Here is a 15,925-nt window from a genome sequence, read left to right as displayed (position 1 = left end):
GAACCAATCAGCGTTCCACGCGCGGAGCACAAATCCATGTACCCAGTAGAATCTGTTGTGCTGTGCTGTGGTCTCGGATCGGCTTTACCTTTTTCCTCCGCGCTCTGGTCCTGCCTCTTGTCTTGCACTCTCACGTGCCCGCCAAGTAGCAGCATTGAATGATGCTACCTAAGATTTGTGCTCACATGCACATGTATGGAAGATTGGAACCAGTATCTGATCATCACACACAAGTCACACTTGACTTTACATATAATACTACAATTCAGCTTTACATCTACATACCATCACCATACGTTTTGTATGTATATATATATGTACATATATATGTGTGTATACGCACACGCACCACATACAATACCCCCCTCTGCTGCCAGAGCGGAGCGAAGAAGCCTCCACGGCAGTGGCCAAGCGGAGCGTCATTATACATCCATCACTTCCTCGATCAGATAGATCCATTGCTTCTGAAGTCTTTTCATTGCTCAATCCCATCCCATACTCATCTCGGCGTGCATGGAACTTTTCATATCTTCACGTGACTCTCTCTTATCGACATTCCGCTTACCCATTATTGGCTTAGCTCCTCAAATAATCAGTCATTTTCGCCCCGCATATTTCACATTCATAATAATTTTTTCTCTTCTCTTTTTTTCCCTTTCTCTTTTTTCTCTTGGGAGAAGGAAACTTCAACCCGTCGACTGTACATTTTCATTCCAGAGATTTGATTTCATCAATACCCTCAATTTCTATTCTTCGTACTTCAAGGTCGACTATCTCTTTGTCATCTTTTCCAATTTTTCTCATTTCTTTGAATTCTTGATTGGAATTCATCCCCCTCCTACCTTTTCCCCGCACATCTCTCTACCCATATCTCTACACAATGTCTCCTCAAGCAAACGGAGATTCCAAGCCATCTGCTTCCGACTTCTTGGCCCCAGCTAAGGATGTCTTGGATGCCACAAAGGCTCTCGAAATCCTCAAGGAGTATGAATCTCGCGATGGTCTCAGCATCAACGATTTGATCGATTCCAAGAAGCATGGAGGTTTGACCTACAACGACTTCTTGGTTCTTCCAGGTTACATTGGATTTGCTGCTTCCGAGGTCGTGCTCGATTCTCCAGTTACCAAGCGCGTTACCCTCAAGACTCCTTTCGTTTCTTCCCCTATGGACACTGTCACTGAGCACGATATGGCCATTCACATGGCTTTACAAGGTGGTCTTGGTGTTATTCACCACAACTGCTCTGCCGATGAGCAAGCCGAGATGGTTCAAAAGGTTAAGAGATACGAAAACGGTTTCATCCTTGACCCTGTCGTACTTAGCCCACAGGCAACTGTTGGTGAAGTTAAGGATTTGAAGGAGAAGTGGGGTTTCGGAGGATATCCAGTCACAGGTTCGTACTTCCTCTCTCCTTATTTTACCCCTACCTGCAAACCTTCACATGATTATTAAAACATAATTCAAATAACTTTCGTTCATCCGTATTGACCGCAAGGTCGTGGGGAGACAATTACTTTTTATGATTTTTGGTGTTTCATCTCTGCTGTTCAAAAGATTGATTCTATCTTGCAACCGCTAACATATCTGCAAAAACAGAAACCGGAAAATTGGGCTCCAAGCTCGTCGGTATCGTTACCAACAGAGATATTCAATTCGAAGATGACAGCGCCTCCGTCTCAAGTGTTATGGTTACAGACTTGGTCACTGCTTCCTACGGCACTGAGTTGATCGAGGCCAATGCCATTCTCGCAAAATCCAAGAAAGGAAAGCTTCCAATTGTTGACAAGGACGGAAACCTCGTTTCTATGATCTCCCGATCTGATTTGAACAAGAACATCCATTACCCATTAGCTTCTAAACTTCCAGATTCCAAGCAATTGATCTGCGCTGCTGCTATCGGTACCAGACCCGAAGATAAAATTCGTCTTCAAAAGTTGGTCGATGCTCAATTGGACATCGTTATCCTTGACAGCAGTCAAGGTAACAGCATGTACCAAATCGAGATGGTTAAGTATATCAAGGAGAAATATCCTGATCTTGATGTTATCGGAGGTAACGTCGTTACTCGTGAGCAAGCTGCTTCATTGATTGCCGCTGGTGTTGATGGTTTGAGAATTGGAATGGGTAGTGGAAGTGCTTGTATCACTCAAGAGGTCATGGCTGTTGGTAGACCACAAGCTGCCGCTGTCTACAACGTTGCTTCATTTGCTGCTCGCTTCGGTGTTCCATGTATGGCTGATGGTGGTATCCAAAATGTTGGTCACATCGTCAAGGGTCTTGCTCTTGGTGCTACTACCATCATGATGGGTGGTCTCTTGGCTGGTACCACCGAATCTCCAGGTACTTCTTTCGTCAGTCGTGAGGGTAAGCTTGTCAAGGCATACCGTGGTATGGGTTCCATCGATGCTATGCAAGATAAGAAGGCTGGTGCTGGTGCCAAGGATAGCCAGAAGAGCAACGCTGGAACCGCTAGATATTTCTCTGAGGGTGACAGTGTTCTCGTTGCTCAGGGTGTATCTGGTGCTGTCGCACACAGAGGGTATGATTTTTATTCACAACTTTACTTTCCCAATGCTAATACTTTATAGTTCTATCACCAAGTTTGTTCCATACCTCGCTGCGGGTTTGAAGCACTCTCTCCAAGACTGTGGACAAATGAGTCTTCAAGCTCTTCACGAGGCTGTTGAGAACGGTACTACACGTTTCGAATTGAGAACTGCCAGTGCTCAACTTGAGGGTGGTGTCAACATGGAGAGTTACGAGAAGAAGCTCTACGCATGATTTTAGATGACGTTTTACGAGAATCATGAGCATTGAATCTAGTCATCTGGACGGAAATTTGATTTTATGGAGTTTATTACTTGGCGTTTAAAACAGGACTACATCGTTAGTCTTTGGGTGGAGAAAGAATAAAACACATTACAAACACATTTGGATATGACAATGATGAACTGATGTGACATTAACTACACCATCAGACATGCTCTAGGCGGAACCTTATTGTCCAAAACAACCTACATTGTTGGATGATAATATTTGACTCTTTCCATTACATCACGGTTTTAGTTTATTGCTTCAAGCGACCACTTGCTGGCTAGCTCGCTGCTCTTTACTTCAAAGATCTGCCTGGAGTACTACTAGAAGCCAGTGTGGTCTGGGATAATCATCCATCGATAGCCTCTAGAGGTTAAGTAACCCCAAGGCCTTTTTGTTAGGTTATCTTGCCAGTCTCAGTACTAGGCGTATCTCGATTCCGAATAGGTACTCGGTTAGTATTGATGTCTCAATATCAAGATGGTGGGTGAATCTCGCCGGATGATGCCTGTGTGATCGTCTTTTGATGTAGATTTTATCGAATCTGAGGGGCTGGTTATACCTCAAAGCTGCAGCCCGAGGCTGCTGATGCTTAAAAATGGAGGCGGCGGAGGTAGCGGACGTGGTAGAGTTAAATGCTAAAGGATTTACGGTGTTTGGTTGTTTGGAATGATATATTGGGATTATCTCAGCCTCGAAAAGCATTCCAATATGCACAAAGAATTGAACCTCCCAGAAACTTTAATTCTTAGACTACATTCCAGAGTATTGGACCAGCTGGTGGGCACTTTTTGTGGTTTTACTGTAAGGGTCTACGTTGTATGAATCACGAGACAGATGTAATGCGATGGAGACGATTTGAATGATTAACTAACTGTATGCAATGGAGAACAAAATCTATCTATCTATGTACGTATAACATATTATTTCTAAGAAGAAGTAGTTCTTGAAGTCCAAGTTTTCTCAAATATTGGCCTGGGCAGCACGTAATCCGTTTGAAGTTTGTCAAATTCATCTGCTCAAATTCGCTGGAATATTTTTGACTTGAAAGCTTTTAACATCAAAGGCTTCATGGTCGAAAGTGTAGGAGCCAACAGGTACTCACTGGAAACACCATATGGAAGAATAAATACATATCTTACTTTGATCGACCCGGTATCTTTGGGGCCAAAGATGTGGATTGGTTGGGGTCTACAAATCTTGACATCGCCGTCATGATGTGTTTCATAATCCCAATTTGGTTTTCTCGTCCGCGAAAGCTCACACGCTAAGAGCACCCCGCAATTTGAGTAAAGATCTGGTTTCCACAATGACTCAATGGCTCGATATCTCACGTAATAGTAGGAACTAGCAGGCTCCTCTGCCATGAAGAGAGTAGAAACCATGTCATCAATCTCTTCGCTTTTCGCTTTTAGACCGTTCAAAAGAATACCTGGTAGATATGACAGACTCGTGCCATGGAAGAGCACCATCGGTCCTGTGTTCTCATCATTGGGCTTCTGGGATACACCAGGAGAGTGCTTTGGTGTTTTAGTAACCACAAACTGACGGACAGAATCTGGAAATCCGGACACCGTTTGCTTACTATTCGCTGGGATCAAGTATTCTCCATAGTTCTCAGAGAGATGCTTCACGAGTTTCAAGCACCCAGGTGCTTTGTCTAAAGTCTCTGCTATCCTCCGCTTGGATCCCATATTTGCAAAATTCTCGGAAAATCCCTCCATAAAATCGTCAAGAGTTGTGGATTCGAGGGAGCCAGAACAACGCATCTGATCGTCATTTCGTAGTATAGTATCGGCATAAACTGAACTAAGAAGTAAATCGAAGACTTGAGGATTCAATTTGATGGCAGCAGAAATCTCCAAGGTGGATCTGGGAATTGGAATATCGTCAGCGTCGTTCTTTCCTTCCTTGTTATTCCATATCCAAACGCTAAAATCGAATTAGCGTTGTCAAAAAGTAGTGAGAAACCTCCATTCTCCTACGAAACTCTCATAGCTTACACGTCTTTCAACAACAAATTATGCAATCTATTCTTGTCAATCCTTTACTGTCATGAATCAGCTTTTCATTCTTGACCGTTTCGTGTAATTCTGCTCCCGTCATTTTCCACCATACTGCAATGGTATTGATGAGAATCGAATCAAGAGCCATCCCTAGTTTCAGGTATCCGATTTGATAGAGTGCGTAAACGGCTTGAAGGATAGGCTTCAAAGACTGGCGATTAAAGTTGACCTTGGAAGCGGCGAGCTTGCGAATAAGTGTTTTCTTTGTGGTGGTCATGGTATTTGATACATTGCTAAGACTAGGTGCTGGAGCCATTTTTGCTTGGGATAATGTTCGATGTGAGGTAAGAGATTCGGTAGATACTGTTGCGAAATTTGTCAAGTGCTTTGTACAGGCTTCGTCGACGTACTTGGGATGAATGAAAACGTTGACTCGACGATACTTCACTGGAAACCATCCTTTCTTATACCTATCTATAGTAAAGAATAGACACTATGTCTTAAGCATGGAATGAAATCGATCTATCAACAAGATACGTGAAGAATCCGCATATGTTTCAAGGCTAGAGACGAACTGAATCAATAATAGGACGATATTTTCGGCAACTACAACACCCACTTTGTGGTATCGTAGAAGCTTGTTTATTCTATGCTAGCAAACTGACTGTGGATTTTGCGACACCAGATCAGTTTATCATGAAACTCGAAGTGAACAGATACTTCCACAAACTTCATGGTCAAAGAAAAGAACTCCAAAGTCCAGAATCTTCTAACGAGCGAAGTAGGGGTTGAGTGTTCCTCTCGCTAGCCTATGCTGCGAGATGTGGCTATTTATTTGAAACAAATGAGGAATCTGCAATGGCGATTTTTCAACCTAGTCGTCTTTAATTTGTGGTGAGAAAATGTTCATTGTAGCTCTGAGTACAGCGGAGGGTGAAAATATACTTGAAAATCACCCCGTGGCTTATCCCTTCTGATTCGACTATCCGTATATACACATCCTCTATTCAAAAAATATGGCGTGAAAGCTTTTATGCTTTGAGGCTTCAGAGCCTTTACATTAGAGCATATAATGAAGACCATCAAAGTTCATTAGTATGTGTACCATTAATCTACGAAGTTACCCATCAACCGTCATATTGACAAAATCATTTGCCTTTTGATTCTAGACTCGTGCCTTATTTATTAACATGTATCTAATTCCAACATAATTTTCCATTCTCATCTGGAATAGCATCATTGCTAACCACACTAGCAACTTCACTTCCAACGCCAGTCTTGGTCCAGAATAATGACCATGGATCAGTCGCGTGCTTAATACTCAACAATCTATCGTAATTTACACCATAGAAATTGTGTTGCCAATCTACCTCCTCAATATCGCATTCTCCAAGATATGCTCCCGTGCCTGGGGTAACAGCTTTCCACGCAAGTTGGAGTTCGCTAAGCTTGGCCCGGGCGGAAGCCATAGTGGTAAAATTGGTAGGATCCGTCCATGACGTGCCTTGCATAGTGTGAAGAGTGGTATTCCTCCAAGCGGGCAAAACAGCATTATCAACTCCTGCGACATTTGGTGCATTGATATTGAAACCCACGAGCAATGAAGCATTGTTTCTCGCGGAGCCTGACCAAACATCAAATGTTGCGTTGAATGTTGCTTCATCCTCAAGATATTCTTGTAGAAAGAGACGGGAGCCAACAATAGCGTCATCGGAACCGACGGTTTCTTGAGCAAAAGATGCATCCCATCCTTCGTATAGTGTATCATAGGTATTGTATACTGGTGTAAAGTCTATGCCGAGCGCAGTGAGTTTTCCGAACCAAGGTGCCAACAAGGCTTCGGTTTCAGCTTGTGTGTGATTTGGAGCCCAGAATGGGGACATGATGAAATAATCCACTCCGAAAGCTGCAGGAGGAAAAACAAAGAAATAGCTGTAGATTCCGGCTTTGTTGAAGGTAATAAAGCTCTCCCAATAAGCACGGACACCGAGCCAGAAAGCATCATCGGTAACATTGCCACCAGAGGCGAATGTGAAGGTGACGACTGTGACGGGAGTCGTTGGGTAAGCTTTGATTGTGAGAGATGTCGCCACACCCCATGATGCGGGACCACCCCCACGTAAAGCCCAGAAAAGGTCGGTATTTTCAGTTGAGGATGCAGTGACAAATCGTCCATCGGCTGTAATAATACGAGCAGAGATGACCTGATCTGCAGCGAGACCATATACTGAAGTCATAGGACCATGTCCTCCACCTTGAATGTAACCTCCTAGAACCCCAACATCCCTTGCTTCGCCGCCAACGACAACCATTCCCTGCTCGCTCGCTGCTTTCATAATATCTACGCCAACAACACCACTTCCAGATGTGAAGGCGGGTCCAGTGTAAGGAAAGTCCGCATCGGTAAATTCAGCACCCTCATATCTGATATCTTGTAACCAATGAGTCCAAACGCTCAAAGCACCTGCTCCACCGGATTTACCAGAGAACTCATGTCCTGTATTCTTGACCACGAATCTGATACCAGTATTCCTTGCAAAATTGACGGCAAGTTGTATTTGTGCGACGTTTGTGGCATTGACTGCGTAAGCGGGGTAACCGCCAAGTGTGCAGGTTGCCGTTGGGTCGGTGGTAGGCATGCAGGTTAGACCTTGATATATTGGGGACATCATGGATGTGGGGTCCTCCTCGTGCATGGTAGAGTTAGTCCAATTATCTGTGACAAAGGCACATGTATCTGCGTTCTATGCAATTGATTAGCATCATATCTTTCAAAGGATCAGTTTGGTCAAGTAAGTAATTTTCAAGGTAGATTTGGACATTGAAGACGACGTTCGTTTGGAGAATCGCATGATACACTCCACCTGGTTTGAGGATTTTAAGTACAAAAAAGACTCACATAACTCCAACCATTATAACAGCTTGATGCGATCGGTATAGTTTTAATCAATCCACCACCAAGTAGGTCATTAAAGATATCCCAAACATCATCTGCAGGCCAAGCCGCATCTCCAGGAAAGACTTTACACGCCGATCTCGAAGAAGCAATGCTTGATGCATCTACCGAAGAAGCATTCCCAAATGTGAAAAGCGCTTGCATGGAAGCATTGAGTTGTGCGAGATCTGAAGTCTTCAATTGAATAGTCTCAAAGTCAAAGAGTGCTGTTGAAGAAGTGCCATTATCATATCTGCGAGCATTTGTAGCGGCAACTAGACTAGCATTAAGAGAAACAATGCTGTAAAAGAGTGAAGACTTCATCTTGAATTTGACCACTCTGAGATAATCTCAGACATGACAGAACAATGGAAATGATGAAGGTATAGTAACGAAGGCTACAATAGCAATGAAATGAAAGAACCTACGAATTGACGGGATCAACTTGCCTTTTCATAGTGAGGACGAAATTCGACAGAAAAATCAAACAATATAAACGTGTGGATTATCACGATATGTGTGGAGTAGTCGTTCCGAGTTGGGTAAAGGTAGAGACCAAATGGAGATAAACCGGCTCATAGTGCGGCAAGAAACGGCGGAAACATCGATACTTGGTGACAGATGATGACAATTCATGTCCGAGAATCAAATGGTATGTGAATATAGATTGCAACCACACATGAAAGGCAGTATTTGCCTACCGGTGGTGTCCATATGAATGAAGGGGCGAGAAAAGAGCGGCGGATCGATTAACAAACATGGATATGCGGGGCTTAAGGTATTCATTTGGTATGATAGCCGTGAACACCTTAACTTTGAGAATCTGGAGGCGGATACATGTCCGTTCTCTGTGGAAATGTTTTTTCTCGTTGCTGCAAAGATCGTTGGGATAGAATGGAGCTCCGCCTACTTGGTCTCGATCGTTTATTTCTCGGTTGTGCTTTTGAGAACGAGGTGAAAGAAAAGAGAATGAAGGAGAGGGAAAAAAGAGGGCCCGGAAGGGTGGAATAGAAGAAGTGCCAAAAGATATATATCTGCACCCAAGATATTAAAGATGTATCCCAAGTAAGCACGTACATATGCGGTGTGATTAAATTTTCAATCTTGCAGAGGAGATTAATTATCCTCAAATGCTTTGAAGACAACGCCTCTTCCGTTGACGGTTCCTCCATTCTTCCAATTCCGGTTGAGATACCCAAAATCTAGATTTGCTTTAACTCTACTTCTTTTTTCAAATAGAAATAAAAACAAGCAATTGAGCCTTCTTAGGAGTCGGGGCGCTGGCCGGTCGATGTCAAAAACTTAAGATTGTGGATAAATTCAACTGAATCGTATTGGTCGGGATCTCTCAGGGTTCCTTCCGCACCCTACAGGGCTTATAGACATAAATTTTCTTCGGTGGGTCTATCAATTGGTTGCTATTAGAAGGATTCGCAGTGCCCTGCCATCTGTAAATTAGTAGCTGCAAAATTGATTCATATAATACTACTCGAGTTTGGCCATGAAAACATTATATACTAGTCTCCTAGTAACCTTACCTCGGCTGTATCAAGTGCCAATATAAGCTTATCTCTCACAGTTTAGCCACTTATGTGTTAAAACCCGTTCGCCCAGTGTCAAATGAAGGAAAGAAAAGATAAAATGGTCGGGACGAGAGGACGTGAACATACTAGAGTACTCCATACTCCGTACTTCCGGAACCCTTAGCTTGGGCTAAGTTCTAACGCCTTTGTCCGTGCAAATTTATCAACGTCCTGCAAATGGTTGTTATGAAATTTAATAGAAAACTTGAACCTAGAATCCCTTGACTCTTGCTGTGCCGTCCTGAGTGCGATATCATCATTATTGTTGTGGTATACAGGATCAAGACTCAAGCGTTCGATACATATCCAAACACCGCGGACTGTACTCCACAACGTCGAATTCTTGTAATGTCATCGGGACCGACATAGACTTATGTTAGGCTAGTTTTGGTAGGCTTAATCTACCCATAACACTTATCCCAGGTTCAAAGTGAGCCTTCGGCGGCTGGCATCTACATGAATGTCCTTAAGCCATGTGTCACAAACAGGGGGTCTAAAGGGGGGTCTAAGGGGGGTCTAAGAGACAACATCGCAATTAGCTCCCGCTCTCTACGCTGAGGCCTTTCTCAACCCGCACCTCTCGTCCCTTCAACAATGGACCCCGCGCAAGGATCAACGGGTAGCACGGGAATTGGTCAGAGCGACAAGAGCAAATCCAACCACCATCCAGCCGTTGTTCTTCCCCCAATTACGCCTGCCATCACCTCGTCCGCTTTGATGGTGCAATTATCATGGCTAACTTCTACTAATGCATACTCAGTTGGTGTTGCTTCACAGATCATGTAAGCCAACCGGCCGAGAGTTTTTGAGCCAAAGACACAAGGCATGATTAATGTTAAACATCCCTATCCAGCATGTTGAATATCACCCCAATCGCCAAAGGTATGGAAGCCAAGGCAAATGCAGTTGTCTTCTAACTCTGCACGGTAGTGGGACTTGGATTAATTTGCTGTCTTCACTTGATAAGCCTTTTCTTGAGTAGGATTGAAGTTTTCAAACGGCCAAGGGTTTATCCTGCAGATCTCACTTCCCCAGCACTCACCCCTGATAGTATTGCCCTCTTTGAACCTCACTTTCTGGCATCTGGAAGACCAAAATAGCACTTGCACGATACCACAAAATGTAGGGGTAGTATTGGGGTAGTATTACTAAGAACTCCAGGAAGGTCCTAATTCAAATGCGCGAAGGAACAGATTTGTGAACTTTCACTGAGATATTCTATTAGCGACCAGAGTCCAGACATCAATATATGATATTATCCATCGCTTTCAAACCTTATTTTCTAAACTGATCGAAGCCCCCTTGATGAACCTTCAGTCTAGTGGAGTACCTTTTGCGAGGTACCATCTTTGTTTTTCACAATGGTCAAGCAGTTGAACACCGCATGCTTGGTCATTATCGTTGTTTTTGAGGTTGTTGGCTCAATCTTCTGCTTTGGTCGTCTAGCCTCAAGGTTAGTATCAAAACCACAATGGAAGGGATTGATGATGTGGAGTAAGTCTTCTGATTTTTGGTCTACACTGCTTAGTTGCTAAAGATTTTGTAGGTGATATCTGTATGAGTATAGCTTGGGTAAGACACCATTGAGCAGCAAAGTTGTCATCTGGAATTGAGGTTAAGACAAATATAGGTTCTATCTGTTGTGGAAACTGTCGCTATATACGGACGTGAGTATTTCTTTTCACACATCTCTAGAGACCTTCAAAGTCTCTGTTTTTCGTAATTTCTCTTCCCATACGAAAGATTTGCTCTGTGAATATAATTTCTGCAGAAGTATGAAAGGGCTTATCAACACCGTGTAAATGACGAAGTTTGGTTCCAACCATGCTAACCTGGACACTAGTAACATCGTACGCGAAATATGGCTACAAATCATCAGATCTTGTCCAATTTGATATCGACATATCTACAGAAATGAAATGGTCAATGTTTGATTCCCTTTGCTACAATCCGATTCTCGGTTTCGTCAAGGCCTCCATGATTCTTCTATATCTTCGACTTGGGGGAATAAGACAAAGAGTTCGATACGCCTCATATGCAGTCTTATGCATCAATTTCGCCCTTATGATCGCTATCTTTTTTGTCGATATGTTTCAATGTGTACCGTTCTCATATAACTTCTACTCGACAGAGATGGATTTGGCAGCTCAGATTAAAGCAAATGCCACAGATCCGGGAATTGGACCTTATGGGCCTGTATCTTCTGGGTTCAAAGACGGGAAATATATAACGGGTGGTAAATGCATCAATGGTGTCAATTTTATATTGTCTACTGCTGGTTTAACTATTTTGACAGACCTGTTGGTTCTATGCATTCCAATCTATATGGTAAAGGATCTCAAGATGAATTCACAGAAAAAGGCTGCAGCAATCTTCATTCTGTGCATGGGCTTGGGGTATTGATCATTGTTCTCCTTTTGTGTTTGTCACGAGCTAATACTTCTTTTCAAGTGTTACTGCTATCGGAATCTGTCGTCTTGTTTTCACTTACCGTGCATTCTACCCCAATGTCCCTGACCCGGGATTGAATGTTGACAGCACCATATCTCAAATCGAGACTGGTCTTGCGTTGGTTATAGGCTGCGTCCCTGATCTTCTTCCTCTTATCCGCCTGCTAGTACCTGGTTTCTTCAATTTCGCGACCAGGCAATCAACCCATCCAGCTCGATATCCTTACTCCTCAACTCTCGATAGCAAAAGGAAACCTCAAGGCCAAAGCGACATTCTCAACAACACCACGTACCAAGAACATGGACTAGACGTTTTAAAATTGCGTCCTAATAACGGACTGGTACAACGTGAAACGCACGTTAGAGGTGCTGCGAGTACCGATAGTTTGACTGGTAGTCAAATAGAAATGTTCGACAAAAATATCGACGACAAGTCGGATTCAAAGACGATTATAAAGACTACACATTTTTCAGTGAAAGAATCGGATCTAAACGATCCAAGTAAGACTTGGAGTAATGTTTGAGGTAGTCATAAGTATTGCTTTTGAACCTCTTTGTTTTCATTTGTTGGTTATGGGGTCGAAAGGGCATTTAGCCTGTTTGTTTTAGAGCCTGCGAGAAAATCATCATGTCAGAGTTTTTGCGGATTTTGTATGCCGTGAAGATCTTGACTCATGTTTTCCTATACTAAGCCACATTTCATGGTTTTATGGCAATATGTATATTGTATTGATGTTATACAATCATGCAATTTTGAGATCTTCTGTTACTGAAGGGAACGTGGGGGTCACAAGGAGTTTCCCCTTTGTCTCATACTAGCAGATATACAGGTTTTGCAACAATGTGTGCAGTGCACACCATAATAATTAATAGACAGGGGTAATAACTCTAACAAGAAGTTCGATGAGGATGCTAGACACTTAGGATGTACCTTCGACTGGCCTCGAAGCGTATGGAGCTTCTTCCCATCCGGTTTCATGCATGGGGAAACACTGTAACCACATCTAATTCCTTCTTGTGTTGCCTCAAAATCACTATACGACGATGATTAGCCGCTTCTCTCCTTTCTATTTTTCCTTCCGATCCGAGAGAAATCCCACCAATAGGGGTAATGATCTACAACATTACCCCAAAGTTGCGTTGTCAGCTGCGGGGAGCTATACATAACTGCATTTGAGGCTGGCTTGGCATATATAAAAGAACCAACGACCAGATATTTACGAGACCGACGACTTGGAAAGTTCTACTGGTGTAAGAAAGTTCACGTTTCCAGGAAGAACATTTTTAAATGCATTCCTTCATGGAGCAACAAATTCCGTTTGCCAACACTTTTACCCCGCAGTTCGTCTTGGATGGACTCTGAAGACCCCGGATAATCAAGAGAAAATTGAGTCGGAATCTCCGTGTAACACTGATAAAATGTACTTGATCCTGCGTGTGGGAAAAGTTTTGTTGGAAACTCATCTCTGGCAGTTAATTAGCCTTCGCATAATCTCTCAATATCTCAAGTTGAAACTGAGAATCAGAACCCTCAAAACAGTTGCCACAGTCAACGTGTGCATAGTGTGATATTCCTCGAGAGTTGAAAATCTAACTGACTTCCACCATGAAGTTATTGGAGTTCGCTGCCGTGATATCTTCACTGGTTGTCCTTACTCAAGCTGGCAATGGCAATGGCAATGGCAACGGTCATGAAAAAGCAAAGACCTGCACAATACCCTCAAAATACAAATCCTCAAACCGAACAGCCGATGACTCGCCAGCGGTAGCTGCCGCATTTGTAAAGTGCTCCTCAAATTCAATTATTGAATTCAAGAAAGGTGTCGATTACAACATCTTCAGCCCAATTTCCGCAAAAAACTTGTCAAATGTGGTCATTCGTCAAGAAGGCAATCTTCATCTTCCCCAGAACATCACCTATATTCAAAATCTTGTCACAACCTCGAATGCGCTAACATATACCACCGCTTTATACTGGTTTGCATTTGCCGGTCCCAAGATTCAATATGAAGGATCAAAAGACGTTACGACGGGGTGGATAAACTCGTATGGCCAAGCATGGTGGGATGCGAATCCCGCAAATGGAACTGGTCTTGCCAATCGACCACATCTTTTCCAACTGAACACTACAAACGGCGGTATGAATTATTTCAAATCACGCAAGCCAATAGCATGGAATGTTCAACTTCTGGGAAGCAACATCCGAGTCAAAAACAGCATCATTGACTCCTTCTCTACAAGTAACGGTTTCCCATTCAATACCGATGGATTTGGTGTTACGGCTACAAACGTTCACATATCTGATTCTATTATATACAATGGAGATGATGCATGTGCTGTTCAATCTGGTTCTCACAACGTTCTTTTTGAAAAGGCAACAATCGGGTATCAGTCTCATGGCTTGTCCATTGGCTCTCTTGGGCAAAACCAAGCTTCATTCGCCAATGTATCAAATATCCACTTCCGTGATATCACAGTCGTTGATGCAGTCTACGCTGCTCGATTCAAGAGTTGGATCGGAGGCCAAGGAATCGCAAAAAACATCACATGGGAAGATATCCGCGTGTACAATGTTACATTTCCGATCTTTGTTACCCAAACATACTATAATCAAGGGTCCAACGCGACCCAGCTTGAACCTGGACAAATTACTGGGCGCCCGAACAACGCAAGTGTCAACATGGAGGATTTCGCGTGGAAAAACTTTCGAGGAACAATTAATACCTTTCAGCCCGGAGATGGTACCTGTGTTTCAGATCCGTGCTGGTACGATGCTGGATTGCCGAATTTGCAGCAGACGGAAACCATTATCATCGAGTGCAATACCGAGAGCTCTTGCAGGAACTTCAATTTGGAAAATATTGAGATCTATCCACAGGATTATAGAAACCCAACGGTGATCTGTATCAATGCTACGAGTACATTGAATCCAGATCTGGGAATCAATTGTGCAAATGGAACGTTTGCTCCTTTGAGCTGAGGTGGGATTTAGAGATGAGAATATGATAGGCTAAGACGTACTAAGAGATTAACGTTTTCCATGTACAGGTAATTCAAAAAAGTGACCTCGTTCTATCAATGTAATCTCATACCCACAGTCATCTTTACAAGTGTTTCAAATATGGGCCTCAAAAACGTATTGGATTCTTCAACCTGTCGAGGAGGTATAGATTTGAAGTGACATCACATAAATAACCGGTAAATCAAGACATTCATGTAGTGCACAAATTCCAACTCTGCTATTGAAGCAACCGAAGTTCTCCCATTGAATCACTCAACCAATTATTAATGCTTGAATGATGGATCATGGAGTTGAATAGAGGGGAACCTGATAGAGATAGATTTCCTTCCTGTGCTCAAATATCTCCGGTAAGTATTCTGGATAGGGCTGAAGTAATGGATTGGTAGCATGCCTGTTTGATCGAATCAGCCTTGAGATATATTCCTTGACTTTTAGGTTTCTGATGACTTCACAGAAAAGTATATCTAAAACCCCAAACTTAAATTTGGCGTCATCAAGGACAAAAAGTGGTGGGGCGCCAAGATGTTTCATAGAAAGCAGTTGGCCAAAAGGAACGAAATTAAAGTGTGTTTTTCAAGGGGTTGTGGGGGCCTCGGCTCCTTGCATTTTTTACCCCTTCATTTTCGATAAAAAGATTTTGAGATCTCGGCGGCAAGAAACTACAATGAGAACATCGAAAAGCAACATTCTCCCAATGATATTGATGCAAGAGGACTCGAGAAGTACATTTACCATGCATGCCAAAGGTCATTATCAAACAATATGATTTCAATGCCATATTTTATACTTCCATTTCATACTTTCGAGTCCAGTACTTTCTTTCCTATCTCTTCAACTCGCAAGCTTTGACTATAAAGCCAATCAGGAAACCACAGTCACTGGTGCACCAAATAAATTGCATTTGTCCCAAATGGGGCTTGACTTCAGATGAATTTGGTAGAAAGGAAATGAAGGCTTAATATATATATTGGGTTAATGCCGGCCGCAGTCTTACAAGGATTGGGCCCATGGAACTTCATGCTTATGCGAATGAAACGTCTTGTTCTTCGCATCAACTAAACTTGATCGATACATCGAGCAGCATAGCCTTCTGATTAAGATAAATGAAAAGGCG

At 42.9% G+C, this 15,925-nt stretch overlaps 5 protein-coding genes across 6 annotated transcripts; 4 read left to right on the top strand and 1 right to left on the bottom strand.

Annotated features, from left to right (window-relative positions):
* Nucleotides 1-12: 12 nt before the first annotated feature.
* On the top strand, nucleotides 13-3,814 carry BCIN_05g08280 (hypothetical protein). The gene is made up of 3 exons (XM_001548361.2): nucleotides 13-1,394; nucleotides 1,598-2,540; nucleotides 2,590-3,814. The coding sequence occupies exons 1-3, from the start codon at nucleotides 881-883 to the stop codon at nucleotides 2,780-2,782; spliced, it is 1,650 nt and encodes a 549-aa protein (XP_001548411.1). The 5' UTR covers nucleotides 13-880; the 3' UTR covers nucleotides 2,783-3,814.
* Nucleotides 3,815-5,706: 1,892 nt separating this feature from the next.
* On the bottom strand, nucleotides 5,707-8,860 carry BCIN_05g08270 (hypothetical protein). Of its 2 annotated transcripts, none has more exons than XM_024693247.1 (2): nucleotides 7,721-8,860; nucleotides 5,707-7,565 (listed from the first exon to the last, which is right to left on the bottom strand). In XM_024693247.1, exons 1-2 carry the CDS (start codon nucleotides 8,078-8,080, stop codon nucleotides 6,018-6,020), a joined length of 1,908 nt encoding a protein of 635 aa, XP_024549034.1. In that variant the 5' UTR covers nucleotides 8,081-8,860; the 3' UTR covers nucleotides 5,707-6,017. The 2 variants fall into 2 exon arrangements, with proteins under 2 accessions (XP_024549034.1, XP_024549033.1); XM_024693248.1 differs by having other exon boundaries at nucleotides 8,206-8,860.
* A 1,073-nt stretch (nucleotides 8,861-9,933) lies between these two features.
* BCIN_05g08260 (hypothetical protein) lies at nucleotides 9,934-10,256 on the top strand (the record flags this gene model as incomplete). Its single annotated transcript, XM_024698297.1, has 2 exons — nucleotides 9,934-10,121; nucleotides 10,193-10,256. The coding sequence occupies 2 exons, from the start codon at nucleotides 9,934-9,936 to the stop codon at nucleotides 10,254-10,256; spliced, it is 252 nt and encodes an 83-aa protein (XP_024549032.1).
* BCIN_05g08250 (hypothetical protein) lies at nucleotides 9,936-12,418 on the top strand. Its single transcript, XM_024693246.1, has 5 exons — nucleotides 9,936-10,833; nucleotides 10,886-10,911; nucleotides 10,970-11,006; nucleotides 11,183-11,735; nucleotides 11,791-12,418. The coding sequence occupies exons 1-5, from the start codon at nucleotides 10,701-10,703 to the stop codon at nucleotides 12,311-12,313; spliced, it is 1,272 nt and encodes a 423-aa protein (XP_024549031.1). The 5' UTR covers nucleotides 9,936-10,700; the 3' UTR covers nucleotides 12,314-12,418.
* Nucleotides 12,419-13,222: 804 nt separating this feature from the next.
* On the top strand, nucleotides 13,223-15,000 carry BCIN_05g08240 (hypothetical protein). The gene has a single exon (XM_001548367.2). It carries the CDS (start codon nucleotides 13,396-13,398, stop codon nucleotides 14,767-14,769), a length of 1,374 nt encoding a protein of 457 aa, XP_001548417.1. The 5' UTR covers nucleotides 13,223-13,395; the 3' UTR covers nucleotides 14,770-15,000.
* Nucleotides 15,001-15,925: the final 925 nt, after the last annotated feature.

This window comes from Botrytis cinerea, chromosome 5 (assembly GCF_000143535.2).
Source record: "Botrytis cinerea B05.10 chromosome 5, complete sequence".
Classification (NCBI taxonomy): domain Eukaryota; kingdom Fungi; phylum Ascomycota; class Leotiomycetes; order Helotiales; family Sclerotiniaceae; genus Botrytis; species Botrytis cinerea.
This window is presented reverse-complemented; position numbering and strand designations above follow the sequence as displayed.

Bases quoted from the DNA above. Each gene is read 5' to 3' on its own strand.
- BCIN_05g08270 (XM_024693247.1), bottom strand. From the start codon at position 8,080: ATGAAGTCTTCACTCTTTTACAGCATTGTTTCTCTTAATGCTAGTCTA. The intron at 7,566-7,720 runs GTGAGTCTTTTT...TCAATTGCATAG, and splicing joins GTTATAATGGTTGGAGTTAT to AACGCAGATACATGTGCCTT.
- BCIN_05g08240 (XM_001548367.2), top strand. From the start codon at position 13,396: ATGAAGTTATTGGAGTTCGCTGCCGTGATATCTTCACTGGTTGTCCTT.
- BCIN_05g08250 (XM_024693246.1), top strand. From the start codon at position 10,701: ATGGTCAAGCAGTTGAACACCGCATGCTTGGTCATTATCGTTGTTTTT. The intron at 10,912-10,969 runs GTAAGACACCAT...AGACAAATATAG, and splicing joins TCTGTATGAGTATAGCTTGG to GTTCTATCTGTTGTGGAAAC. The intron at 11,736-11,790 runs GTATTGATCATT...CTTCTTTTCAAG, and splicing joins ATTCTGTGCATGGGCTTGGG to TGTTACTGCTATCGGAATCT.
- BCIN_05g08280 (XM_001548361.2), top strand. From the start codon at position 881: ATGTCTCCTCAAGCAAACGGAGATTCCAAGCCATCTGCTTCCGACTTC. The intron at 1,395-1,597 runs GTTCGTACTTCC...CTGCAAAAACAG, and splicing joins CGGAGGATATCCAGTCACAG to AAACCGGAAAATTGGGCTCC. The intron at 2,541-2,589 runs GTATGATTTTTA...AATACTTTATAG, and splicing joins GGTGCTGTCGCACACAGAGG to TTCTATCACCAAGTTTGTTC.